The sequence below is a fragment of the Schistocerca americana genome, chromosome 1 (genome assembly GCF_021461395.2).
Source record: "Schistocerca americana isolate TAMUIC-IGC-003095 chromosome 1, iqSchAmer2.1, whole genome shotgun sequence".
NCBI classification, from domain to species: Eukaryota; Metazoa; Arthropoda; class Insecta; order Orthoptera; family Acrididae; genus Schistocerca; species Schistocerca americana.
In genome coordinates, this window is record NC_060119.1 from 287752040 (window position 1) to 287780007 (window position 27968).

Sequence of the window (27968 nt, forward strand, 5' to 3'; positions counted from 1 at the left end):
CTTAACTTCTGAGGTCATCAGTCCCCTACAACTTAGAACTACTTAAACCTACATCACACACATCCATGCCCGAGGCAGCATTCGAACCTGCGACCGGAGCGGTGGCTGTAGCGCCTAGAACCGCACGGCCACTCCGGCCGGCAGTTTATCTCAGCCAGCGTCAGTAGTTTCGTTGGTGTGTGTCGTTATTTGTTGACGTGAACGTTTAAGTTTAGTTTCTTTGTTAGTGTGTTTCGTTTTTGTCACTGTTAAAATGCTAACCATTGAAGAGCGTGTGTTTTTAGTCTAACAAGTGTTCAAAGCTGGTGGTAAATACAGTTTCAGTTCGTCAAACATTTAATTCAGTTTTCCCGGAGACAACACTCCCACATCGCGATACTGTGCGAGATTTGATTAACAAATTTCGAAGTACGGGCTCAGTGACAGATGCACCGAGAAGTGGTCGTCCTAGCGTTTTATCTTAGGATAAACTACTCGATATTTCCGATAAAATGTCCGTAAGTCCGAACAAGTCAGTATAAAAACTCGCCCAGGAAATTGATGTTAGTGTCGGAACGGCCCACACAGGCGTAAGGAAAAAATTAGAACTTTTCCCATACAAAGTTACATTCGTGCAAGAACTGAAAAGTACTGATCATGGCAAGAGACTGCATTATTGTCAATGGTTCAAAAATTTCGTTCAACAAAATGGAAGGGATATTCTTAATGAAACGTTTTTCACTGATGAGGCGTGGTTTTATTCATCCGGGTACATGAACTCGCAAAATTCTCGTATGTGGAGTACTGCAAATCCATTGTTTATTAATGAGGAACCACTACATTCTGTGAGAACAGGCGTTTGGATTGCTATTTCTAGACGTCGGATTGTGGGTCCCATATTTTTCAACGTAACAATAAACGGACAACGATACTGCAGTGCCGGCCGGAATGACCGAGCGGTTCTAGGCGCTTCAGTCTGGAGCCGCGCGACCGGTACGGTCGCAGGTTCGAATCCTGCCTCGGGCATGGATGTGTGTGATATTCTTAGGTTAGTTAGGTTTAGGTAGTTCTAAGTTCTAGGGGACTGATGACCGCAGAAGTTAAGCCCCATAGTGCTCAGAGCCATTTGAACCATTTTTTGATACTGCAGTGATATTCTGTACCCATTCATAGGAGAACTTGTTAAGTGAAATACTGAACGGTTATTTTCAACAAGATGGTGCAACCGCGAGTACAGTTCGCGTTTCAACGACTCTGCTTGTTGCTGTTTTTGGTGATCGCATAATTTCACAGAGACTTTGGCCTCCACGGTCGCCTGATCTTACACCACGTGACTTTTTCTTCTGGGGTGCAGAGAAGCAACTGTCTATAAAAACCGTCCAGAATCCATCGATGAATTGAAAACTGCAATATCTACTTTCACTGCTTCCGTTACAGAAGAAATGTTACAGCTTGTGTTTAGAAACATGATTAGACGAACTGAACTGTGTATTCAACAACAGGGGGGACACTTTCAACATTTAAGGTGAAAATGTGTAAGTAAAAATGAATTAATAACTTGTATTTCACTGAGTTTCATTTCTGTATATTCACTGTGGCATACGGCACGCGCTGCTAACTATGATACGGCACTGCGGAGAGACTTTTTGAACACCCCGTATTTCAGTAAGCCACTGATTTAATTTAAAACACCCTTTAAAAGAAAACCCATCTGAGGATGGGACGGTATGTTGGGGTTGGGTTGTTTTGGGGGAAGAGACCAAACAGCGAGGTCATCGGTCTCATCGGATTATGGAAGGATGGGGAAGGAAGTCGGCCGTGCCCTTTCAAAGGAACCATCCTGGCATTTGCCTGGAGCGATTACGGGAAATCACGGAAAACCTAAATCAGGATGGCCGGACGTGGGATTGAACCGTCGTCCTCCCGAATGCGAGTCCAGTGTCGGACTGTATGTGACGTTGAACCAACAAATAGATAAATAATGAACACCACTTAAACGTGTTAAAATACATGGATTGCCCAAATTTGCAGAGACTGGCATAAACTTCAAAGACGTATCTATAATACGAAACCTTAAACCAGCAGTTAAAATTAACAGCTCAAATCTAAACTTCTAAACACTTACACTGTTAGCCGCTCTGTTCTCAAACGAATTACAAGTAGGCACAGTTGTGAATTAAATGTGCGAGAATATTCGTTAAATTCATAACAGACAAATAAAGTTGCACGCAGCTTGGCGCCCGCTGCTTTACGAGCGTATAGTTCAAAACGAATAACTCTGCACAAGTGTCATAACAGCACGCAGAAGTATTTTTCTAGCAGCTCATTACAATTAATGCATAACACTGATTACATTAAGGGCCAGCATCACTTTCAACGAGCTATCTCACGGCGAAGGCAAGAAGTCATGTGCGCGTAAACTGGTCGATGCTCGCCGGTTTCAAAATAGAGCGCTGCATAAGCTCCACCAATAGGTTCCATGAGCCATTTGTCCGTCCACTGTGAGTGATCGACAGCCGTTTAGACAGAATTTAACAGACGTCCCCATTTATTCAAATCCAATTTATCAAACCCGTTTTGGACCGTGAACGCCACCGCACACAGCAGCTATACCAGCCGGCCCCATCAACGTTGGGTGTGGCAATGGACTGTGCCCTTTTTCAGGCCCCACATCATAACTAGCCTGGTGCGACTTCATCCACTCAAAACAGAATTATTAAAGACTGGCTAACAGATCAGCCAAGGCACGAGGGAGAACGTGCTGACAGACTCTCCCCGAACCAGCCTGCATACCAAATTTAACTATCGATGAAAAATTCGCCCGCCTCCTAGCGACCAACGATACTATGCATTCTAGAGGTGGATGCAAATCTTTGGGATGGACTGCAGACCGGCTCAAAACCCTAATCTTCTTCCTTTCCCCATTTACATAACAAACTGGCAACGCCACCTGATATATCTGGTTCCGCAGAGATATCCACTAAAGATGGAGGTAATCACAGTAAAACAAGTCTATTTCTCTGACACACAGTTAACAAAATCCTCAGTGTATTACGGAGGAAAAATTCCTTTAAGTCTGAAATGAAAAAAAATTCGTTCAAAAGTGAACAAACAAACAATCGTTCTTCAAAGATAAACGAACTTGAAGTTATCGACTCCCAAACACGAGTAATTAATCACATCTCTCTTCAAAGACGAGCGAAATCTGAATAAAGTTCAGCATGAACTAAGTTCCTCAGTTCTTGGGTTTGATAACAAATTTAACAAATTCCGCACTCTAGCTGAAGTCATGGAAACAAGATTCAACGTATCTTACAGTCCTACTTCACAGCAGAAACATTGACGAAGTCAGAAAATCCAGAATGAGATTTTCACTCTGCAGCGGAGTGTGCGCTGATATGAAACTTCCTGGCAGATTAAAACTGTGTGCTACCGAAGCACGACTCACGTCCGGTACTCACAGCTTTACTTTTGCCAGTATCCGTCTCCTACCTTCCTAACTTTACAGAAGCTCTGCTGCGAACCTTGCAGAATCTGCCAGGAAGTTTCATATCAGCGCACACTCCGCTGCAGAGTGAAAATCTCATTCTGGAAACATCCCCCAGGCTGTGGCTAAGCCATGTCTCCGCAGTATCCTTTCTTTCAGGAGTGCTAGTTCTGCAACGTTCGCAGGAAAGCTTCTGTAAAGTTTGGAAGGTAGGAGACGGATACTGGCAGAAGTAAAGCTGCGAGTACCGGACGTGAGTCGTGCTTCGGTAGCTCAGATGGTAGAGCACTTGCCCGCGAAAGGCAAAGGTCCCGAGATCGAATCTCGGTCGGGCACACAGTTTTAATCTGCCAGGAAGTTTCAAGTTAGAAAATTTTCTAATTCGGGATGGGTGGACGTAAAAATTAAAATCTGGTCACCGTCTGATCGGGGAAGAAAGAAAATTGCAGAAATTATACCAGTTCCAGCCAGTACGTCGTCGATCACACTTAGAGTCTAGGCGGAGTCAACGTGTTGTCCCGGTAGATGGTGGCAGTCCAGAACGAGATGTAGCGGAGATCTCTCTGTCGGTTGCTCGCTACGGTGGAACTGCTCTGCTAAGCTCGTGCGCCAGTCTAAACAGCTGCCGTGCAGGAGGATCCATGCTGGCGTGTTTTTGGCACAGGATCCTGCGGATGCAGGAAAATGTGTGGTACGACGACGACAACGACGACGACAGCGACCTGTACTGCCGTCGCGCACACCTCCTGCTGGCCTGGCTTGAATGCTACTGTACTGCTCATTATTTAGTTGCATGCTTGGGTAGCATTCACACGGTGGGGGCCAAAGATATCTGATGAAGTAGACTCTACCAAGAAGACACCATAATATTTACAACTGATATGATCACACAACAGTAGTAATTAGTAATTGGTATTGCAGCCACTTGATATGTTAGGAGTACAGTGAAATTTATTACCTTGCTGTTTAGTCACACGGTTCGATTACTAACAAAATAATGACGCAGAAATCACCGTTAAGATACTTTATTCCGGGTCTGATAATTAACACAAAACTAATGTCCGTTCGTCCTAGCGATGCCACCAATGATTTTATGCGTGTGCACCATAAATGCCTGTTGGTCTCACGGCATCATATGCCAGCGAAAGTATCTCCAGTCGTGAATTTTAGTCTTAGAGGTTATAATTGTCACTGAATTATGATAAAATCCACGTTTGTTCGTCCTGCAACCTTACCGACGCGACTAATTGATGATCTCGTGGCACGACAAACGAATGCAGAAATTTCAGTTGCCATAACACATCACCAGTTTGCACCCGTGGTCTGTGTGTAGCGTGTTTGATTAGTAACCCAAAACGACCTGGATCCGTGTTACGAAACTCACCACCGCTTAAATTTTGATTAATTATCGCCACTGGTGGCGGAAGACTTCCGGCATAAGAAATCACCCTCTTCCTCCCAACGGCCTTGTCAATGAGGGCGAAGGAGCGATGAGAGGTTCAGGGCACTCTCTTGTGTGGCGGAAGAATCAGCAGTGATCAACGGCATGAGGATGCACATGGCAATGGAAACCACTACATTAAAGACACGTAACGTGTATCCACAGGACATGTGGCCTGTAAATGAAACAGTGTCATGATGATCTCTCCATTGGCAAAAGATTCCAGAATAGTCCCCCATTCGGATCTCTCGGAGGGAACTGCCAAGGGGGAAGTGGCCATGAGAAAAAGATTGAATAAACATCGAAAGGATAACGTTCTACGAGTCGGGGCGTGGAATGTCAGAAACTTGAACGTGGTAGGGAAAATAGGAAATCTAAAAAGAGAAATGCAAGGACCACTCTAGATATAGTAGGTGTCAGTGAAATGGAGTGGAAAGAAGTCAAGGATTTCTGGTCAGATGAGTATAGAGTAATATCAACAGCGGGAGAAAATGGTATAACCTGAGTAGGATTCGTTATGAATAGGAAGGTAGGGCAGAGAGTGAGTTACTGCGAACAGTTCAGAGACAGGACTGATCTTTCCAGAATCGACGGCAAAGTAACATCGACACGATAGTCCAGGTATCCTATTTGCATACTGAATCCGCATACGAGATTCTCTTGCTCCATTTACTTCCTGATTCGGTTCTTATTTGTCAACGTTTCACCTCTATCACGCGCTGATTACAGCAGTGGTTAGCGGCTAGCTTGTAGCAATGTAGGTGACTCGCCTCTCTGTACGTAATCTAACATTTCATTGTCCTACCTCTACACCGATACTCTGCAAATCACAGTTACGTGACTGGTAGAGGGTTTTTCGAACCACCTTCACAGTAATTCTCTATTATTCCACTCTCTAACAGCGCGCGAGCCGGCCGGAGTGGCCGTGCGCTTCTAGGCGCTACAGTCTGGAGCCGCGCGGCCGCTACGGTCGCAGGTTCGAATCCTGCCTCGGGCATGGATGTGTGTGATGTCCTAGGCGACTGATGACCTCAGAAGTTAAGTCCCATAGTGCTCAGAGCCATTTGAACCATTTCTATGTAGGCGTTACCGACCGCACCGCCGAACTCTTCCGGTTTACATATCTCTGTATTTGCATAAGCTTGTCTGTATCAGTTTCTTTGGCGCTTCAAAGTATAAGACACGGTCACGAGCTTCGGGATGTAGCTCAGAACGGAGAAAGTCGACGCCTATGATTCCCTAGCTGGCAAAATACGGTGATGAAATTTTTGTCGTCCAGCAGGAGTCGCACGAGCTACTTCAGAACTGACAGCCGCTGCCCTAGCGTAGGTTAACGGCGCCTGCAGCGGAGGAGGGAAAACACGCTGACACAAAATTACAGCCTGCTGGGCTTCGCTGCTTTACTGTAACGAGACAGCTCTCGAGGATGGCGGGAAAGATAAACGCGCCTTTTAGCACGCTCTTTCGCGGCCTGACGGGACCCAGGTGGGCCAGCAGCCGGTGTTTTACTGGTAGGAGAGCTGCCGCAGCAAACAGGGCGCTTCTCTGCTTATCTCCACGGAGTCCCTCTCAATGCCGCTCTCATACGAGGCTGAAGCAACTGGCGCTTCAGGCGGGTTGTGCCGAAAGATACATAAATAAAGCAAAAGGGAAATCTAATAATGCAGTTCACCTACTCTCATTTCAACATTGTTTTTACTTCGCCACGTTGTATTTCGAAGCACAGCTTCATCGTCAGGACTTCACTTGTTACGGAAGGACCTCCATTCCGATGTCAACATATTAGAAACTTATCTCTGTGGGAGTTATGGTTCTATTTTAATTGCTGTTTACGACGGTGTGGTGCAAGATTCACAGAATATGTGTAGAATTTTGTTAAAACGTATAGTGTGTTTGCGAATCTCGATGCTTTATATTGTATATGACAACACACTGAAGTAGTTTACACACGCTTTTACACGGCTACACAAGTATACGAAGTTTTCAAATATTAATGAGAACTTTCGCAGCAGTATTAATACACATTTGTTGTGCCATATCTACCTCAACTACATATCTTATATCGTGATGTAGACACAACTTGGCAAACTAATGATGTTCTACCAGACCGAAACCGGTACTGACGAAATAAAAGATGTATCAATACAGCTGTGGTGGTTCCAATTAATCATTAATATTAGTATCAATCAGCTGTGGACTTCAAGAATGATGAAGACAGTTTTCAAAGATGACTTGGCAGTTTTTAGGAACACCACGAGTTTCACAGATATTTACGTGGTACAGAGATAATAAATGACTTAGATGTTACACAGTACAACTAAACCTTTACAGGCACACTAATTAAGATACTTTAACAGTTTACGCCATTTGTGTTTCTCTCCCCACCATTTGCTCTCTCTTACGAGTTACAACGTTTCTCGTACTACTCCCTCTTGTTACATGTATGCATTCATTATTAATATGTGTGTTAATTTCTCATATTAATAAACTGTTATTGTATAAAAAGTTTTTTGAACGTTGTACTCCAACAACGTAAACTATTGTTTGTTCTTGTACGGAAGCAACATGCATGTTAAATAATTCGCTTTGGTTTTGTGATAGATTCATGTTTAATTTCAGCCATTCACGAGAACGGCGGATAATACCACTTTTTTCACAGAAAATGTAACTAAAAGCACTTTTTTGAGGTTGTGTTGCATAACATGTAAATTATCTATCACCTATGCATTATTTAAATATCTATGAAATTCGCGATGTTCCTTGAAAATTGTCACTTCATTTTTAAAAACTATGCATATTTATATAATAATGTATACAACATGTGGAAACTGTTTAAGTGTGATGTCATATACAACAGAAATCACCATAACTCGGAAGTATAAATTTTAAGAAAAAGCTGTATACTGCTGTAATTCTTCGTAAATCGCAATTAGGAAGGATCTATAACTCTAACAGATTAGCGTTACTGGTGTGTTGACACCGCAGTGAAGGTCCTCCGGCAACAAGTGAAACCCAGGTGATGCAGTGATTCGGAATGTTTATTGGTGAAATAAAAAAAAAAAGATATTGAAAAATTCAGTAGAAGCTTTTCATTACAAAGCCATCCATTCATTTCAGTGAACAGAGTTCGACAAGAATAGCCAATAAGGCTACCATAACAAATTAAAGAAGACTTTTATTTCCATAGTCACGCGGTTACCATGCTAAAGTGGAAGTGCTGAATGTGAAAAAAAAATTAATGGCACAACATGACTAAAGGAAGGGATCAGTTAATAGGACAACTCTTGAGCCATCATGGTACCAGTCTGTTAATGAAGGGGAATATGAGTGGTAGAAATTTCAGCCCTGTTTGCAGCCTTCCTGGTATCATTCCAAATTGCCTTTACAGAGACACCTTTCATATCCAGAACACCTGAACCAACTTTAGGATTGTCTTACTCATTCCCAAAAAGTGAATAAAATCGTGTAAATATAGCTCTTAAAATGCTTAGAGTTTTTACTGAAATGTGATTTTACCGATGAAAGTCGACCTTCTGATTAACACTTCAAGACATACAAAATGTGACTTAAGCAACTAGAAAGGGCATGTTACATGTTTTGGGGCGCCAACAAATTTTTTGGTGCATTTTTGGAGCTGTTCCCGGCTGATGTCTGCTAGGACCATTGGACAGATACAGAAAGACCAGTTGCATAGCTTTGCACATTCGTCCACCGCATTTCAATCTGTTTGGACACCTGAGAGAGTTTACCGCATTTCGTGTTCCTCATTGAGAGACTATCATGAAAATCTGCGAGATTATAAATACGATTTGAAACTGTCAATTGCTTCACACATTAATGTGTTACTAGTAGTAACAGGAAGATGCTTTGAACCTTTACTGTGAGTTGACATTTTGAATTAAACAGACGAAAAAAAACACCAAAAATAATTAATATTGCACTTGGTCAGTCAGTAGAGGGACGGTTAATGCTGGTCGTGGATGACGCAGGAGTTATCATCAGATGAAGTTTCATATGTGATCGATTGGAGGCAGATCTGGTGATCGAGCAGGCCAAGGCAACATGCCGACACTCCGTAAAGCATGTTGGGCTACAACAGCTGTACTGTGGGCGAGCGTTATCCTGTTGGAAAACCGCCCCCTGGAATGTTGTTCATCAGTGGCAGCCAACAGATCGAGTCACCAGGTTCAGTCTGGGTGCGTAGGATAACCAGGAGAGTACTCCTGCTGTCTTACCAAATTGCACCCAACACCTTAACACCAGGTATAGGTCGAGCGTGTCTATCACGACTACAGGTTGGTCGTAGGCCCTCAACTGGCCTCCATCACTGGCAGCGAGGCAAAACCAACTTTCCTCAGAAACACAACAGAGCTCCACCCTGCCCTCCAGTGAGGTCTTGTTTGACACCACTGAAGTCGCAAAATGGCGGTGGTTGGGGGTCAGTGGAATGCACACTACTGGGCGTCCTGCTCGGAGCTGCCGTTGAAGCGGATGAGCAACATTTCATTGTGTCACTGTGGTGCCGCTGGCCGGTGTGGCCGTGCGGTTCTAGGCGCTTCAGTCTGGAACCGCGTGACCGCTACGGTCGCAGGTTCGAATCCTGCCTGGGGCATGGATGTGTGTGATGTCCTTAGGTTGGTTAGGTTTAAGTAGTTCTAAGTTCTAGGGGACTGATGACCTCAGAAGTTAAGTCCCATAGTGCTCAGAGCCATTTTTGAACTGTGGTGCCAACTGCTGCTCAGATTGCTGTCGCGGATGCAGAGCCATATACCGAACACGATGGTCTTCCCTCTCGGTAGGGTCACTTGGCCTTCCGGTCCCCAGTCTTCTTGTGACCTACATTTTCCTGACCACTGCTGCCAGCAGTAATATAAGAGTGTGCTACATTCCTGCCAGATTCTAGTAGCTCTATTACGCGACCTCATTTAAACTCAGTGACGTGCGTCTTTGTCGCCTAATAGGCATTCTTGATTGGGTTTGTGGGACGGAGTTCCACGCCTGTTGCACTTGGTCGGTCAATGCTTGTTGTGGATGACGCTGGAGTTTCGTCCGATGATGTCTGCATCGAGCAGGCCAAGCCAAAGTGTCCATATCCTGCAGGGCATGTTGAGTTAAACAACAGTATGATGGCAAGTGTTACCCTGTTGCAAGACGCCCCCTGGAAGGCTATTCATGAATGGCAGCACAGCAGGTCGAATCACCAGACTGACGTACAGATTTGTAGTCAAGAGTGTGTGGAATAAACACATGAGTGCTCCTGCTGTAATACGAAATCGCACCCCAGAACATAACTCCAGGTGTAGATCCAGTGTGTAAAGCACGCAGAGAGGTTGGTTGCAGAACTTTAACTGGCATTCTCCTAACCAACATATTGTCAGCACTGGCACAGAGGCAGAACCAGCTTTCATCGGAAAACAACAAATCTTCCCCCTACTCTCAGATGAGCTCCCGCTTGAGACCACCGAAGTCGCATTTGCCGGTGGTTTGGAGTCAGTGGAATGCACGCTACAGGGCGTCTGGATAGGATTTGCCCTTTGAAGTAACCGATTTGTTGGAGTTCGTTGTGTCACTGTGTTGCCAACTACTTCTCAGATTGCTGCTGGAGATACATTAAGATGCGCCAGAGCCATATGCCGGACACAATGCTCTTCCTTGTCGGTCACGTGACATCTGGAGCCCAGTGCGCTTGCGACCGCACATTCTGGTGACCCCCGACGCCAGCAATCACGTACAGCGCTGCATTCCTGCCAAGTCTTTCTGCAGTATCGCAGAAGGAACATCCAGCTCCTCGTAGCCCTATTGCATGACCTCGATGAACTAAAAAAGAAAAAAAGTTCAAATGTGTGTGAAGTCTTATAGGACTTAACTGCTAAGGTCATCAGTCCCTAATCTTACACACTACTTAACCTAAATCGTCCTAAGGACAAACACACACATCCGTGCCCGAGGGAGGACTGCAGCGCCACAGACCGCTCGACTAATCCCGCGTGGCCCTCGTTGAACTCAGTGAAGCGTTGATGATGGCGTCTTTGTCGCCTTAACGGTATTTTTGACTAATGTCAACTCACCAGGTCCAATCCCAAAGGCAACTAATGCTCACGACCGTTACAGCGAGTATTTAAAGCAAACCTGATTTGCATCCTCATAGTTGCGGTACTAATGACACTAAAATGTAAACTTTCACGGCCGGAAATATCATGTCCATTATAATTATCCGGGATGTTACGCCGTGGTCGGTTGATGAATTCTGTGTCGATTCCCAACGTTTCGTCTCCGACTGCGGGAGACATCTTCAAGGGGGTCCGTAGCTCGATGGAAGGTCCAACACACCCACTGGCTCGCTACTGACTGCCGCTAAATTCCGTGTCCGCTGTGGTGATGTTTATGTGGCTACCACTAAAAGAACGGTTTCTAAACGTTTGGAAGAGCACAAGGGAAACTGTAGAAGAGGAGAAACGGAACGATCAGCTGTTGCGGAGCATGCTTTCCAGCCAGGGAACCACAATATTCGTTTCGAGGAGACGCAAGTACTAGCGGCCACAAGCGGATATTACGAAAGGCTCTACAGGGAGGCAATCGAAATCGCTAAACACCCAAATAATTTCAACCGAAAGGAGGAGGGCATCAAATTAAACGGTATGTGGATGCCGGTGTTAAAGAAGATGTGTACCACCCGTCCACTACTGGGTTATGGCAACGGCGATCGACGGCGATGGACAGCGGCCAATTGCACTGACGTTTTCAAAACGCGTGACGTCACGCCGCGGCGTGGGAGCGCGCGGACACGGAATTTAGCGGCAGTCAGTAGCGAGCCAGTGGGTGTGTTGGACCTTCCATCGAGCTACTGACCCCTTGAAGATGTCTCCCGCAGTCGGAGACGAAACGTTGGGAATCGACACAGAATTCATCAGCCGACCACGGCATAACAGCCCGCGTAATTATAATGGACACTAGTGACACTCTTACGAGGTTGGAGCGAAATCTGAATAGACATCATCTTTTAGATGTAGAAACATGCCTACCAACTTCCGTTTACGTCGCCCAGCTCCTTCTAGGTGTTTTGATTTTTTTCCCGTCAGTATATTTCTGTGAGCTGTTATCTGTAAAAAGTAATATGCTTCCAGTGCTAACGAACAAAATGAGAAACATTCACGGTCATACAAAGATCACTCGAAAAGTAACACACATTGCACCGCAGCTGGCAAGAAATAGGGAAATAAATTTTGTAAATATAGCATTGGTACTTCATCTCGTCACTTGAATCTAATTTGTGTTTCATATTGTTTCAGGTAAGCCATCGCGGACGATCAGTGACAGCTACTTCTCCAACGTGCAGTGAGTTCCACCACAAATACGGGAACAGCAATACCCAGTCACAGTCAGCTGTTCCCAGTCTATAAGAACAATCCAGTGCAATGACGTAATGTTTCCGATGGCTTCAGACTTTACAACCTGTTGATATTAGCAGTTGGCTGCGTTAATCTCAGTCGATGAAAACGCCTCCGACATTGGTAAATGTTTTCAAAACAAAACATTCATTGCCGCGAGAGAGATCGTGGAGCAGACAGGAACAGCAAAAAGATCAGTTTATATTTATTTATCCTAGTTACGGACCTCGATACTCAATTTCGGTCTCTAGTGACAGTATTTTTTCAGTGTTTATTGGCTTCGGACAGGATCCGCTAAGCCAGCCTTTGATACATGAAATGCAACCATTTAAATGACATATGCATCCTCACCCATGAATCACATACAATACTGACATATGCTGGAAATATAGTAACCATATACTGATATGCTCAGTCGATAAAACCTTATATATCAGTTTGTACAGTGACATATCAAGCGTTGTGAGTAGTGTCTTATTTCTCGTGGAAGAAATTGGTCGTCGCGTGGTGTTTCAGCTGACAGCCGAAGACAGGGAGGTCGATGTCCTCCTCCGCGCCACAATCACGTAGGGATGAAGCAGTCACACGTAGCCTATAGAGACGCAGCAGGAAACGTCCCTGTTTAAAGCGAAGGCAGAACGTGGTGACCAGAAAATTTCTGTGGTATATATCAAGCGCTCAACCCCGTAGTTGAGACATTAGGCGCCACTAATTGTTCCGTAACATTTTTATCTGCCGCCTCATGTCTTGCAGAAGGTCCATGGTCATGGAAATGGAAATGCCGTGTGGCTAGGGCCTCCCGTCGGGCAGACCGTTCGCCTGGTGCAAGTCTTTCGAGTTGACGCCACTTCGGCGCCTTGCGTGTCGATGGCAATGAAATGATGATGATATGGACAACACAACACCCAGTCCCTGAGCGGAGAAAATCTCCGACCCAGCCGGGAATCGAACGCGGGCCGTTAGGTATGACATTCCGTCGCGCTGACCACTCAGCTACCAGGGGCGGACAAGGTCCATGGTAAGGAACATGTTCATACTTCTTCGACCCATGGTTGATAACAAGAGCGTCAACGATTTCATTGCTCCTGATTCCATGGCGCCCCTCTACTAGTGACAATATTCAGACCTGAGTTGAAACAATTTTCGAATCACACCGAGCGAAAATACAGGGTGTTACAAAAAGGTACGGCCAAACTTTCAGGAAACATTCCTCACACACAAATAAAGAAAAGATGTTATGTGGACATGTGTCCGGAAACGCTTACTTTCCATGTTAGAGCTCATTTTAGTTTCGTCCACCTACGCTCAATGGAGCACGTTATCATGATTTCATACGGGATACTCTACCTGTGCTGCTAGAACATGTGACTTTACAAGTACGACACAACATGTGGTTCATGCACGATGGAGCTCCTGCACATTTCAGTCGAAGTTTTCGTGCGCTTCTCAACAACAGATTCGGTGACCGATCGACTGGTAGAGGCGGACCAATTCCATGGCCTCCACGCTCTCCTGACCTCAACCCTCTTGACTTTCATTTATGGGGGCATTTGAAAGCTCTTGTCTACGCAACCCCGGTACCAAATGTAGAGACTCTTCGTGCCCGTATTGTGGAAGGCTGTGATACGAGGGCAGTTCAATAAGTAATGCAACACATTTTGTTTCTCGGCCAATGTTGGTTGAAAAAACCGGAAATTTCTTGTGGAATATTTTCAAACATTCCCGCTTCGTCTCGTATAGTTTCATTGACTTCCAACAGGTGGCAGCGCTGTACAGAGCTGTTAAAATGGCGTCTGTAACGGATGTGCGTTGCAAACAACGGGCAGTGATCGAGTTTCTTTTGGCGGAAAACCAGGGCATCTCAGATATTCATAGGCACTTGCAGAATGTCTACGGTGATCTGGCAGTGGACAAATGCACGGTGAGTCGTTGGGCAAAGCGTGTGTCATCATCGCCGCAAGGTCAAGCAAGACTGATCTCCCGCGTGCGGGCCGGCCGTGCACAGCTGTGACTCCTGCAATGGCGGAGCGTGCGAACACACTCGTTCGAGATGATCGACGGATCACCATCAAACAACTCAGTGCTCAACTTGACATCTCTGTTGGTAGTGCTGTCACAATTGTTCACCAGTTGGGATATTCAAAGGTTTGTTCCCGCTGGGTCCCTCGTTGTCTAACCGAACACCATAAAGAGCAAAGGAGAACCATCTGTGCGGAATTGATTGCTCGTCATGTGGCTGAGGGTGACAATTTCTTGTCAAAGATTGTTACTGGCGATGAAACATGGGTTCTTCACTTCGAACCTGAAACAAAACGGCAATCAATGGAGTGGCGCCACACCCACTCCCCTACCTAGAAAAAGTTTAAAGCCATACCCTCAGCCGGTAAAGTCATGGTTACAGTCTTCTGGGACGCTGAAGGGGTTATTCTGTTCGATGTCCTTCCCCATGGTCAAACGATCAACTCTGAAGTGTATTGTGCTACTCTTCAGAAATTGAAGAAACGACTTCAGCGTGTTCGTAGGCACAAAAATCTGAACGAACTTCTTCATGACAACGCAAGACCTCACACAAGTCTTCGCACCCGAGAGGAGCTCACAAAACTTCAGTGGACTGTTCTTCCTCATGCACCCTACAGCCCCGATCTCGCACCGTCGGATTTCCATATGTTTGGCCCAATGAAGGACGCAATCCGTGGGAGACACTACACGGATGATGAAGAAGTAATTGATGCAGTACGACGTTGGCTCCGACATCGACCAGTGGAATGGTACCGTGCAGGCATACAGGCCCTCATTTCAAGGTGGCGTAAGGCCGTAGCATTGAATGGAGATTACGTTGAAAAATAGTGTTGTGTAGCTAAAAGATTGGGGAATAACCTGGTGTATTTCAATGCTGAATAAAACAACCCCTGTTTCAGAAAAAAAATGTGTTGCATTACTTATTGAACTGCCCTCGTACAATACGCCATTCTCCAGGGCTGCATCAGCGCATCAGCGATTCCATGCGACGGAAGGTGGATGTATGTATCCTCGCTAACGGAGGACATTTTGAACATTTCCTGTAACAAAATGTTTGAAGTCACTCTGGTACGTTCTGTTGCTGTGTGTTTCCATTCCATGATTAATGTGATTTGAAGAGAAGTAATAAAATGAGCTCTAACATGGAAAGTAAGTGTTTCCGGACACATGTCCACATAACATATTTTCTTTCTTTGTGTGTGAGGAATGTTTCTTGAAAGTTTGGCCGTATCTTTTTGTAACACCCTCTATACAAATATGTAACAGTCAAAGTAATAAGCTAAATAAGCTTCAAGGCCTTTTTATAAAAATGTAAGGACCATATGCTCTATTCTAACAGACATACTGATTCTCCAGGGCACTCTAAGAAATGTTTCATAAAGTCAAGGCAACAAAACTTCACGATGTTGTATATGTACACGACATCTGTCTGCAGACGGTCATATCTTCTACTGTGTACTAGACACTTCGTGCTCCTAAGAAGAAACGTAAGCTTTACTTAATGAGAGTTGGTTACAAGGGAATCATAAATAAAAGGTGCTGTAATGTGATGCTACATAACTGTCACGGTAACCTAAAGAATAGCACGTGTGGTTTAGCGCTCTATTCTTAGCGCTACGTACGCCGCCTTTTGGAAAAACCGTGTTACAAATCAGTAGGAAGGATGGTAATTGCAGTCATCGGACGTCGTATTCAACAGTGTAGCTTACTGGTCACAGAACACGAAAGTAGCAGAAGTGCAAGGCCCGTATTACGACACGGACAAAGAACGACAGCAGCGCTGCAAGTGGCGTGGCAGTGAACTTTGAATATGAGCAATATGGCGTGGAAATCCATATTATTGCTAGATAATACTTTTCATTTATACTTTATGTGTGGGCGTGGTAGTCCGGTAGTTAAGTGTATTTATTTGTAAAACCCAATGTTGCAATTTCGAACTTGTGGCTGTTATCAAGTGGAAATTTTATTCCTGATTAACACCGTCTTGTACTTTTTTAATTGTTACGTAAATATGCTCCTCGTATTCTGCTTAATTTTTGTTCTCATATGTAATACTGGGTGGGATAAACGATTCCATATCCGTTTTTATTTCATATAAAATATTTATTTCATATGAAGTAGAAACTGGTTTCGTCACATGTTATTCTGTGGACTCATGTTATTTGTTACTGCTTACGAGTTCGTTTACGAACTGTTCCATTTAAATGCATTGTGAGTATATTGCTCGTATTCTGTGTTCTTTTGTTATTATCCGTTTTTAGTATTCTCGCATTTAATGAACGCCACCGAAATTTTCATCGACATCTGCTAAAATGCATTGTTTGCAGTACATGTTAGTAACGCGTGAAAACATTTGCGTAACTACTGTCGCATTTTTAGCTTTTGCAAGGAAGAATGCTGTGGTCACTACAAAGCGTAGGGCTTACTCATCTACATCTACATCCATACTTGGCAAGACACGGTAAACTGCATGCAACATCATTCAGAGCAATATACAATTAAGCTGAATACCAATACCGTCAAAACCTACTAATATGGAAATCTCCATTAAATACGACAAAGTACGGAAAACGACTGCGAACAAAAATAAAGTAGAATACGAGCAATATACTTACAGTGCACATAAACTGAGCAAAAAATGGTTCAAATGGCTCTGAGCACTATGGGACTCAACTGCTGAGGTCATTAGTCTCCTAGAACTTAGAACTAGTTAAACCTAACTAACCTAAGGACATCACAAACATCCATGCCCGAGGCAGGATTCGAACCTGCGACCGTAGCGGTCTTGCGGTTCAAGACTGCAGCGCCTTTAACCGCACGGCCACTTCGGCCGGCTGTAAATTGAGTATTTCACACTGATTCGTAAGCAATAATAGGTACAAGTAAGTCCGCTGAACACCATGCAACGAAAGCAGCTTCTGTTTTACACGGCACAAAAACAAATTTGGAATCATTTACCCCACCCAGCATTACGGATGCGAGAAGAACTCAATCAGAATACGTGTAACACATTTATAAAGGAATTCAAAGAGTGCAATACACACGCGAAGTCGTAATCAGAGCACATTGTGATGAAACCTATTTCTGTTAACTATGAAACGAAAACAAGCACGGAGAATTAAAAGTCAAATAATAAGAAAGCGATATGAAGAACTGATAAACTTGCAGTGCTCCAAGTAGCGTGACAGCGAACTAAGCGTGTGTTACCATAAATCTTTTTGTGTTTCACTCTCGTCTTATTGGCCACTGGGCGCGCTGCTGTAGCTGCGTAAAACAAATATTAGCAGGAGCGTCGCGACGGTATGTGTTAGGCTGCGGTCACAGTGGCTTCGACATCGGTGGATTCCGCCGTTGATCGACATCGGCCGGAGATGACCGATCTTTTCAAATCAGTACGCCACCACGTGCGCGGTCACACTATAGCCGATCTTATCTCCCGAACGTTTAGACTCCGGACGACAATCGTTGAAATTCATATCAGTTCGTTTTCTTCGGTCAAATCGACCGACGTTCTCGCGCTCGAAATATGGAGCGTCAGAAATTGGAAAGCTTAGTCCAAGAAGAGTGAGTTTGTGGCATCCTGAGGATGAAAATGTCATCATCGGGATATGGTTCAGAATCTGTGGACTGAAATCCCATGTTTATTGGAAACCTCAAATAGACGAAATCTCTATTGGAAACATTAGGGACAGATCATAACCTAAAAAAATAATTTGTTCAAGTGAAAAGGGTGGCGTAGGCTATAAACTTATAGCTACTGTACTGCATCTTTTTGTGGTAGGTTGTCATTAGTTGCCTACTAATTATTATTATTACTACTTACTGTGATTTTGTACTAGTAGGGTAGTGATTACGTTAACAAGTGGTTTACAAATGTGGTGTACGGTACTTATTTCCATTTTTATGTGCTGTAGGTTATCAGAGAATCTTACGCTAGTCGCGCGACCGCTACGGTTGCAGGTTCAAATCCTGCCTCGGGCATGGATGTGTGTGATGTCCTTAGGTTAGTTAGGTTTAAGTAGTTTTAAGTGACTGATGACCTCTGATGTTAAGTCCCATTGTGCTCAGAGGCATTTGAACCATTTACGCTAGTCTCTATGCTTGTCTTTCACTCGTGTGCTAAATAGCAGTCATTGAAGGTTGACTGACGTACGTCTGCACAACTTTAAACAAATACAGCGAAACACTGTTTATAGCTTGCTTTTCAAGGGCACCACGAATTATCTCGAGTATGTGACAGAACCCGGGACCTCCTGCTTACATGGCAGACGCTCTATCCATCTGAGCCACCGAGGACACAGAGGATAGCGCGACTGCAGGGATTCATCTCTCGCACGCCTCCCGCGAAACCCACATTCTCAACGTATTGTCCCGCACTACATTCGTAGTGCCCCCCGCCCATTATACTCATTACTCGCGGCGCGTTGCCGATTCCCGTAAGAGTTCGGGCACTGTTTGTGCATTCGCACAGAAGAAGAAGATGGTCAAGTGGCCGGTGAGCCTTATATATACGTATATATTAAGATGGTATCTGTTTTTTCGGACATGTCCGAAAGAACAGATACCATCGGTGACCATGCAGCTAATTAGAATGAGCGTTTGCCATGTGAGCAGGAGATCTGGGTTCAGTCCCGGTCAGGGCACACATTTTCACCTGTACCCGTTGACGTATGTCAACGGCCTGTTAGGAGCTAAGGGTGTTCATTTCATTGTAATTTCATTCTAATTAGCTGAATGGTCACTGATGGTATCTGTTCTTCCGGACATGTCCGAAAAAACAGATACCATCTTAATATATATCGAAAGTATAGTAGTCGTCACGTTCTTTACGAGATAGGAAAGGTCATTCGCATGCATTCGGCGACTCTTCAATATCAGAAGCCACTATGCAGCACTTGTATCCAAACGCAGAGGCGTCGTGGTATCCACCCCATCCTAAAAGATTAAAATCTAACCTACTTCGTGCATAGAATAGATTCTAACCTAACCTAATCTCCTTTGACCCTGCCAAAAACTGACAAAGGAAATCGGACGCACTATGACCACGCTAACGGCCGACCTCTGGCGACGGCGTATGACGCGAGTTGTCGGTGCCACTGTGACTGCGGCCATAGGCTGTGGAGTATACCTTCGTTATAACACGGCTACAAAAAACGCTGTCAGAGCAGGTCTCGAAAGTGCAGTGGGAGAATTAAAAGTGCGCCCTGCCACGCCCTTCACGGAGGTGTGCAGAGTAAATACGTAGAAGCAGATTTATTCTAGTACTTAGTACCGGCCCAGGCAGTCGCGCAAAAGACAACCGTTATACGGCTGCGGGTATCTGGCCGTACCTGCGTACGCCGCTCAACAGGTGCAGGCAGGCGTCCGTATGGTCGCGTTTACCTGCTCGCCCGTCTCTCCAGTGGGCGGGGTATGAGGAGGGGGGGGGGGGAGGGGGCTCTGCACCACCCCTCCCAGTAGCTGTTGCTGGTGGGGCGCGCCGCTGCGCGACCAGTCGCTGTCCAGACGCGCTCCGAGGCTCACGCAGTCACTAGAGCAGGCGCCAAACATGATGACCGAAACGACGGTAACCGTGTCGGCGCAAGATGCGGCGCCGGGCCACAACGCGAACGCTCAGCAGCAGCAACAGCAGCAGGTCCCACACGTGAAGACGGACCCCGGCCAGCAGGGGATGCCCATCTTTTCGCTGCAACGCCTCAACCCCGGCTACTTCCGCACCGTGCCCGGCATCATCAAGCTCGTCCAGCTGGTGAGTGCGCGCTCTGTGGCGCAGCCGCTGGCTGTCTGCGAGGCGGCGCCAGATGCTTTCAGCAGGTGTTGTGATGTGTATATGTGGGTGGTACCACAGGTGTGCCATTGCATCCACAAAAGGTGTTGTGCACAACTACCAAATATAGGTCATTAGAGGGAGCCACTACAATGATGAACAGAGCGCAGTGATATGACAGGTCACGTTTTCTCGACGTGCTTGATCAATGCTGTGGTCTCAAGTGTTCAGCCAGGTTGTTGATCCGTTTCATGCACAGTACGTCGACGACCGTCCCAGGTCGTCTTCTTCAGGTGCTGCAAGTCGTGCTGTTATTCGTACCCACTTCCTAGACACCAACCGAGCAGTGAGTCCGTAAAACAGCACAACCTGCAGCATCTGAAGAACGTACCGGGGTCAGACATCGAAGTACTGTGCATAAAACGTAATCAACAACTCGTCTGAGCACCCTGGAGCACACCTTTAAAGTGCACTAAGGATCGCCAGAGGCAAACACTGCTTTTGCACTACAGGATGTTACCGTTTGTCGGGCTGAATACCTGCAGTAGTGCAGATAACATAACCCCTGGGACGTATTCAAACGAGACTGCTACACGATCAAGCGGCCAAGATCGATGGTGAACTCGACAGTAGTTAATTTTATCAAGGATCCTGAGACTTAGTGGACGTAATTAATTTGGTACTCGAGCGTAAGTACAATACTTTCTACAGTAAGCAGCAAAAGTGCAATTGTTGTGTCGATGTTCGCTCTAAGACACTTTCGGTACTCACAGAGCACACGCGCTGCGGTGAACAAAAACGCAGACTCAGTGTCGGGATCTTGGTTAAGGCGCATAGTTTGTCTGTCGTCTATCTTAGGATGGGTGTCTCTATCTCTATCCATCTATCTATGTATCTATCTATCCATCCATCTATATACCAATCTGTCCTACCCATATTTAACTTTCCATCATCCCCACTTTTCTTGCATCACAGATGTCTAAAGTTATAATAATAAAATATATATACAAGTTTAATATAAAAATAATAATTTGCAGCTGCTGTCTGCAACGAACTTTGTACAGTTCAGTAGCGCTTGGTAAACCCCTTTAGCGTAACTTACGAAGAACTGCAGTTCAAAGAAATAGAGCATATGAAAAGCATTCATCCGAAAATTTGAGAAGTACACGAATCATGCATTTGATTCAAGAACTATAATACCAAAAAACTATCCCGACTTTGATAACGCTGAAATACGTCCGATATAAAGTCCAAGTGTGCACTCGTCATTGCCAAGTCTTCAGAGTATGGCTGGGAGAGCGAGTAAATGAAGAGTATTCATCAGTATTTAACGGTTCGGGAAGTCAGTCTTTGTACCATTTTAGTGGGGGTCTTTCCCCATCTGCTTTGACGTACTCAGCTGCCTGTGGTTTGCCGGTCCTAACTGTTGAATGCTTGAACTGTAAAGAGTTCCTTGCAGGCAGCAGCTACCATCCCTCTATGAATGGGCGTATATAACTGCTTTCACAGACGGTCAGAACGCAAGCGGATATACCTGGGGGAGGAACGTAAATTGTTGTGTTACGCATAGCTTGTAGTTTGTAGAATTGCTAGTCATGTTAGTTGTTCTGTTACTCTATTCTTCGTAAATTATCTGAGAATATATAAGCGCTTTCACTAAAATGTAATTTTGGGGAATGGGGTGCAAATTGGTCGTGATTCTTACGAGCCCTTCCTCTCTCCTCCACCCTCTCCCCCTCTCCCATTGGATCTGCACCTGGTCAACATTTGTGACAAGGTACAATGCATTCCGAACTGGGATTTGTAGACTTCAGTTTGCCACTAATCTCTCACCATACCTTCAAATGACGCAAAAGCTTTTCTGCAGTATTGCATAACTAGCATACTGGAAGAAAGCATATCCGACAGTTACACTCTAACTGCATCCTGCATGAGGTTTGGAATGAATGGAGAGAGACTAGTGGAAAAACTGAAGGTACTAATCCGTCACAGAGGCGTGTTCCAATTGAGAAGCTAGTGCATGCACTACAAGCGAAAGACAAATATCGGGCTACGACTCCTATTCTGGCACGCACTTTCGCCACAAATTGTGAATGATGACAGAATGGCGTTGCTATGTTGAATCAACAGTGAATAAACACTGTAAGATACATGACGAATAAGAATGCCCGTCTACAGCTGAACATGCTACAATGGTCTGGTTAGTATCAAGGTATAGTGGCGTAATGTCTTTTCCTTACAGATTCCCACCTTTCCAACCTTCTCCGACTAGCTGCCTTATCTTGTGTATGAGCGTACTTGTTTGTATCCTTCTTTGCCAACGCAAATAGCTTTCATGGAACTTTATAATTCTGGCGGCCACAGGCGTCAGACTTCATGATGAATGGAAGTAAAATGAACCGCAAGACAGCTGTGATTGGTGATTTCTTTATCCCCACGACCGGCATCACTGCATTCAAACAGCATCCACAGATGAAAAACAGCATCACGTTAGCCCACCAAGACGCCCGCAACGTTCGCAGTCAAAATTCAAACCCCTCAAGAGGGAAAGTCAAAGTAAGTAAAGCAGGACATCGGGGTGAATACTGTGGTGGCGCATCTGTTGTGTCCGCGAGGGTTGGGCGCGGAAGACGGTCGGTCGGGTGTGTACTCACCTCCGGTACCGTTCCCTTGCAGCCACCACGGATGCGCCATAGCACTATTCGTCGCGATATCCTGTTTCTTTTATTGTGACGATTTCCCCTCTTCAGGGGTTTCATTTTGGATTATGAACGGGGGGAGGAGGGGGGGGGGGCTTCTTGGTGCGCTAATGTGACAGTATTTTCACTTGACGCTGCTGTTTGAAAGCAGCGAAACCGGTTGTGATAGTAAAAAACATCACCGATTACAGCTGTCTTGCGGCTAATTTTCCTTCCATTCATTATGCAGACAGCTTTCTTCTCTAGAGTGTATTTCACTACCTGATATATTGATACATTGTTTAACGCAACAAATTGAAATGTAATTTCCTGTCCTATTCATCTCACATATTGATTACTATCAAGTAGGCTACTGGATGGTCTGAATGCCTTTTCTTAGGCTCTCTTTCTTTAGCGATGTGATCAATGATTTTGAGTTGGACAGGGCGAGTGAATGCTTGCCTGTGTAGCTGAAATCTCTGTTTTCTAATTGATGGCGTCATTGCTCTATTTAATTTAGACTCATTTCATCACATTGGTTCCCAGAATCCGGGGCCATTGGCACGTCTGTGTTACAGCTCGCGAATACTGTGTCAGTAATATTCAGAACTGTAGTTCAGACAGAGAGGTCTGTTCTTAGGTCCGGCTCTATGATTGTACTGCAGAATTCTTACTCAGACAATACATGTACCTGGTGGACGCAGATGAACATGATATATCATGGACAGCGTCCCAGTACATCGCAAGAGGTGGAAGGTTCGTGATAAACCAATATCATGCAAGTAGCAGAAAGCTTCTGGAAGTCATCCAGAAGGCCATGGCATAAGTAGTTTCCTTTCAAGTGCAACGGGGCATTTTTTGCGGTCAAAGTCACAGACAGCGTAAAACATAAAAATCACCACAGAGAAACTGCAGTCATTCGCATAGTTCTTTGCTTCGGAAACCTTGACTCGTGCATTGTATTTATCTCTGGAAGGACATTTCTTTCCTATTTAACTTAGCTGGGTTTACCAGTCATGTAAAAATACTTAAATGAAATCGTGAGCGCCTTTGGCAGAAAAATCCTCACTGCAGTTCCGGACATGTGGCCATTATCTGATGGAGTACTAGGAAATTGTGCCTCCACACCTGTCTGAATCTTAAATATCGCAGATGTATTTGTCATTATCAGTTCGAAATGTCAGATACTTACTGTTACTGTTCTTTGACATAAAGCACGTCAAACCATTTCATACACTATACATGAGTTGTGGTTTGACGTGATTTATGCAAAAGACGATAATAGCGTCAGCATTAAATACCCAACATAACGAAGTGCTAGTGACATATATAGGATGAACCAGAACTCCACGGAAAAACTTTCAGAGGCTGAACAAGGGACACACGGTCTCCGGCGACTCGTTACAGACTAGTAATGTAATAACGGTTTATTCGGTTTGCTACTGCAGTCACCATTCTTTCTATGAAAATACCTACACAACAATGAAGAATCCTGTAATATCTAACAACCACAATCTACAACACACAGTACAGAGTAATGCAACAACACTCATACAAAACACTCTTCCGCAACGTGGTTGCCGTCGCTGCGGGAACAGGTCAGCTTTGTGTCGTTGTTCCATTGCATTCACGTTACCCACACACGAGGTGCATACTGCCTTAAACGTACTATTAACACTCCAGTAAAAATGAACTCAACACAGAACCAAGAACAACTGAAAGCTAGCTTGAGGACGAAGAATAAAATGGCTAGTACTGTTGTCAACAACAGTTACGTTGCGAGAATGGAAACTAGGCACACAGCGCATACCGTCGACATCTGCACTGATCTGCACTGTTTCGAGTACAATAAAGGTAGAAAGCGAGACACAGTGACTCTGTAAAGAGCTGCCAGAGACCATTGTTGTCTTATACGAGTGCCAAAATGCTCAGAAGGCAGCCCAGAAAAGGTCTGAAAGTTTGTCGGTGGAGTTTGGGTCAACCCGTAAATTATTGTAGGACAGTATATGTATATAAAAGCCTACGCAGCCTCATAAATGCAGAAATCGTATTAGAAACACTTGTAAAGGTATCCGTGAACATCATCTGAAAGTTTGTCGTTGAATAACTTCTCATGGTCGGGGTTCACAGTAAACAGTGCACATGCGAACAGTGTTTTATAATATTGATTAGTAGAGATTTATGTGAATGATGTTAACATTGGCAACATTTCACGTAAATTACATCATTTCCCAATGTACAGAACTTCGCACTGGCCTGATGTTACCGGGTTTCTACTTTGGAAAGGCTTATTTTTGACGATTACATGTATACATGTCGGAGGATTTTGAAGTGGTGATGTGCTGAAGCAAAATCTGTACTTGGAAATGATCCGAAAGGTCGAGACTACAATTGTAAAATAAATAATTGTTACAGTCAGCCGCAAACATGATGTCCTTTAAACAATTTGTCTCTGAAGTTCTACACGCTGTATACATGTCCAGTATTGTTTGTTTTGGCATGCTGAAGCACAATTTCGCAGTACTTAATTTGATAATGAAATTGTAGTACTATTATAAATTAATAATATTATCAAAGGGACTCTTACCTACTTGATGGCCAACAACATACTTTTTAGCTCTCCCACATGTGACTGGCTATACCAGCAGTAACGAATATATAATAGCCACATTTAATTCTTGACGTAAATAAGAACAACACAGAGATTCTATAACCGATGTACATTGATTTTTTTTGTTTCTACACTAGAAAGAATGGAAAATCCATAAATAAATATAATTAATGTTCTGTTGGAGCTAATACGAATTAGCAGAAAAGTGCCTGTGATCGATTATCCAATTGGGCGCCACAGGACGTATTCGACAAACACCTTGTCTTAATAGGCATTTTACATTTAAGAGCGTCTGACGATGAGGCTGCTTATTAGCATCGACTCGTTATACAACAATTTACGGTTTGCTCGGGAAGCTTCCGAGAAGGTGGTTAAGATGTCTTTCGTTTAGGACGTACACACGGATAAAAGTGGCGCCGAATATCTTCTACTTATTGATTCATGAGCAAGTTATGCGTATTCCATGTAAACAGTCAATATAACTTTGACGGGCTGAAACTGTATTAAAATATGACTTTTTGGTTTACTATATAACTTGTTGCCAACGGCCTTGTCGCATTGGTAACGCCGGTTCCCATCAGATCATCGAAGTTCAGCGCTGTTGGGCTTGGCTAGCACGTGGATGGGTGACCATCCGGTCTGCCGAGTGCCGTTGGCAAGCGGGGTGTATTCAGCCCTTGTGAGGCAAGCTGAGGAGCTATTTGATTGAGAAGTAGCGGCTCCGGTCTCGGAAACTGACATACGGCCGGGAGAGCGGTGTGCTGACCACATTCCCTTCCATATCCGCATCCAGTGACGCCTGTGAACTGAGGATGACACGGCGGCCGGTCGGTACCGTTGGGCCTTCATGGCCTATTCGGGAGGAGTTTCGAACATAACTTACATAACTTATACAACAAAAAATTATTTTCTCTCCAACATTGGCGATTCAGCCGTGTGGGACAGAGTTTGAGAAAGTTCGCTATAATGGAGATGATATAAATGCTTGTGGAACTGTCTGCTGTGTCGGCTGATTGGTATTCGCAACAGTCGAAATTTATTGCTTCTTTCAACCAGCTACGTACACACGTTCTACATTTTTACATTCCGCTGTAATTGATCATAAATGTCTCGTTCCTAATTATCTCTAGACGTTGTAACGCGCAGGTGTAAAAGTTTGCAGACGTAAAAAAGTAGTTACATATTGTGGTTTTCTGTTTTATTGCTTTACGGAGGAAACAGTGACGATTTCATTCGTTGGTATACATTGCTCTTACCTGCACAATTAGAATCAAAATGACGATTTTCGTTGAAGTTGGATTTCTGGTGAAGCGTATGATAGGCAGTTCCCATTTTGGCTTGTCTCCATTCATTCATCACGGAAACGAAATTGAAAGTATGTAGAAAACACCAGATAAAAGGTAGCTGGCGACCCTTAGGAGCAGCACCGGTTCCTGTGAGAGTGAACACTGCGTGCAGTAGAGTTCCGCCAAAGGGGCTCAGTCAAGGTCACGGAAACGAGACGTGCAAAACGCAAGACATCCAGCAGCAGGTTTGAGTGACTAAGAAGCACAGTAGTGCAAAAGCAAATTGTGCGCGAGAGCCACAGCTATGCATTCTATCCTACACCGAAGCTGAAACATACTGTTTCGAGAAGTTGATATCTCGGTGGACAGAGTTACGAAGTGAATCACCTGAGAGCTTTTCATCTCTACTTCGGCATCCGGATGTTGCAACAGCCACTTTTCGTAGAACTACGCTTCGTATCTCCCTCCGCTCGCCCATCCCCCTCATCCCTCCTGATTTCCATGAAGACCACTTACGCAATTTCATTCGAATTATTTCGTTGTTGTAAATGTTATGCTATCTAGTCAAGCTCTTTCCCGATATTGATATGTCGCCTTATATTTTGTTACCTGAATTGTGTTGGCGATTCAGTCTGGAACCGCGCGACCGCTACGGTCGCAGGTTCGAATCCTGCCTTGGGCATGGATGTGTGTGATGTCCTTAGGTTAGTTAGGTTTAAGTGGTTCTAAGTGTTAGTCCCATAGTGCTTAGAGCCATTTCAACCATTTTTGTGTTGGCGAAGCTAAAGTCCAAAATACTTTCTTTTTTACTTTATTAATCGCAGCAGTACTGACAACGATGTGTTACCACTTGATGCTTTAAATGTAAGCCGTCTTTGAATATATATATTGCGTAGGAACAGAATAGTACACGATTACATTACAGAATTAATGATAAACTTCTGGTGCCCGCCACGCCGTTAAACACTTGGATGTAACATTACAAAAGGATATAAAATTATAAAGCTTATTTTTGTAATTTTAAAAGAACTTTTACTGACATTTTCCAGAATTTCCGTAGAAGGAAAATTACGATAAAACAGTTTGTATATAGATCTTTAGCTTGAAGCATCCTTGTAAATAGATGTTAGAAACTACTAAAATAAATTGAAATACTAAACTTATTATTCTTGGTAATTTTGGTTAGTAGAGCCATTTCATAAAATGGAAAAAATAGACTGCGAGTGTTCATAAAATAATTAATTTGTTTTTTTAACCATTCTCGGTGTACGAGATGTTAGAGGGCAGACTAACGTCTTCCAAACAGTATAGA

General features: G+C 44.3%; 1 protein-coding gene across 2 annotated transcripts in view; it reads left to right on the forward strand.

The window, feature by feature from the left end:
* Window positions 1-27968, forward strand: part of LOC124594741 — a 422644-nt gene that overhangs the window by 112120 nt on the left and 282556 nt on the right. The window contains exon 1 of one of the 2 annotated variants that reach the window (XM_047133122.1): window positions 19812-20063. The exons of the other annotated variant lie outside the window; for it this stretch is intronic. Within the exon in view, the coding sequence (XP_046989078.1) occupies window positions 19863-20063 (201 nt within the window). The 5' untranslated portion in view covers window positions 19812-19862. Of the gene's footprint in view, window positions 1-19811; window positions 20064-27968 lie in introns of those variants that run through there. 2 annotated transcript variants of the gene reach the window in all.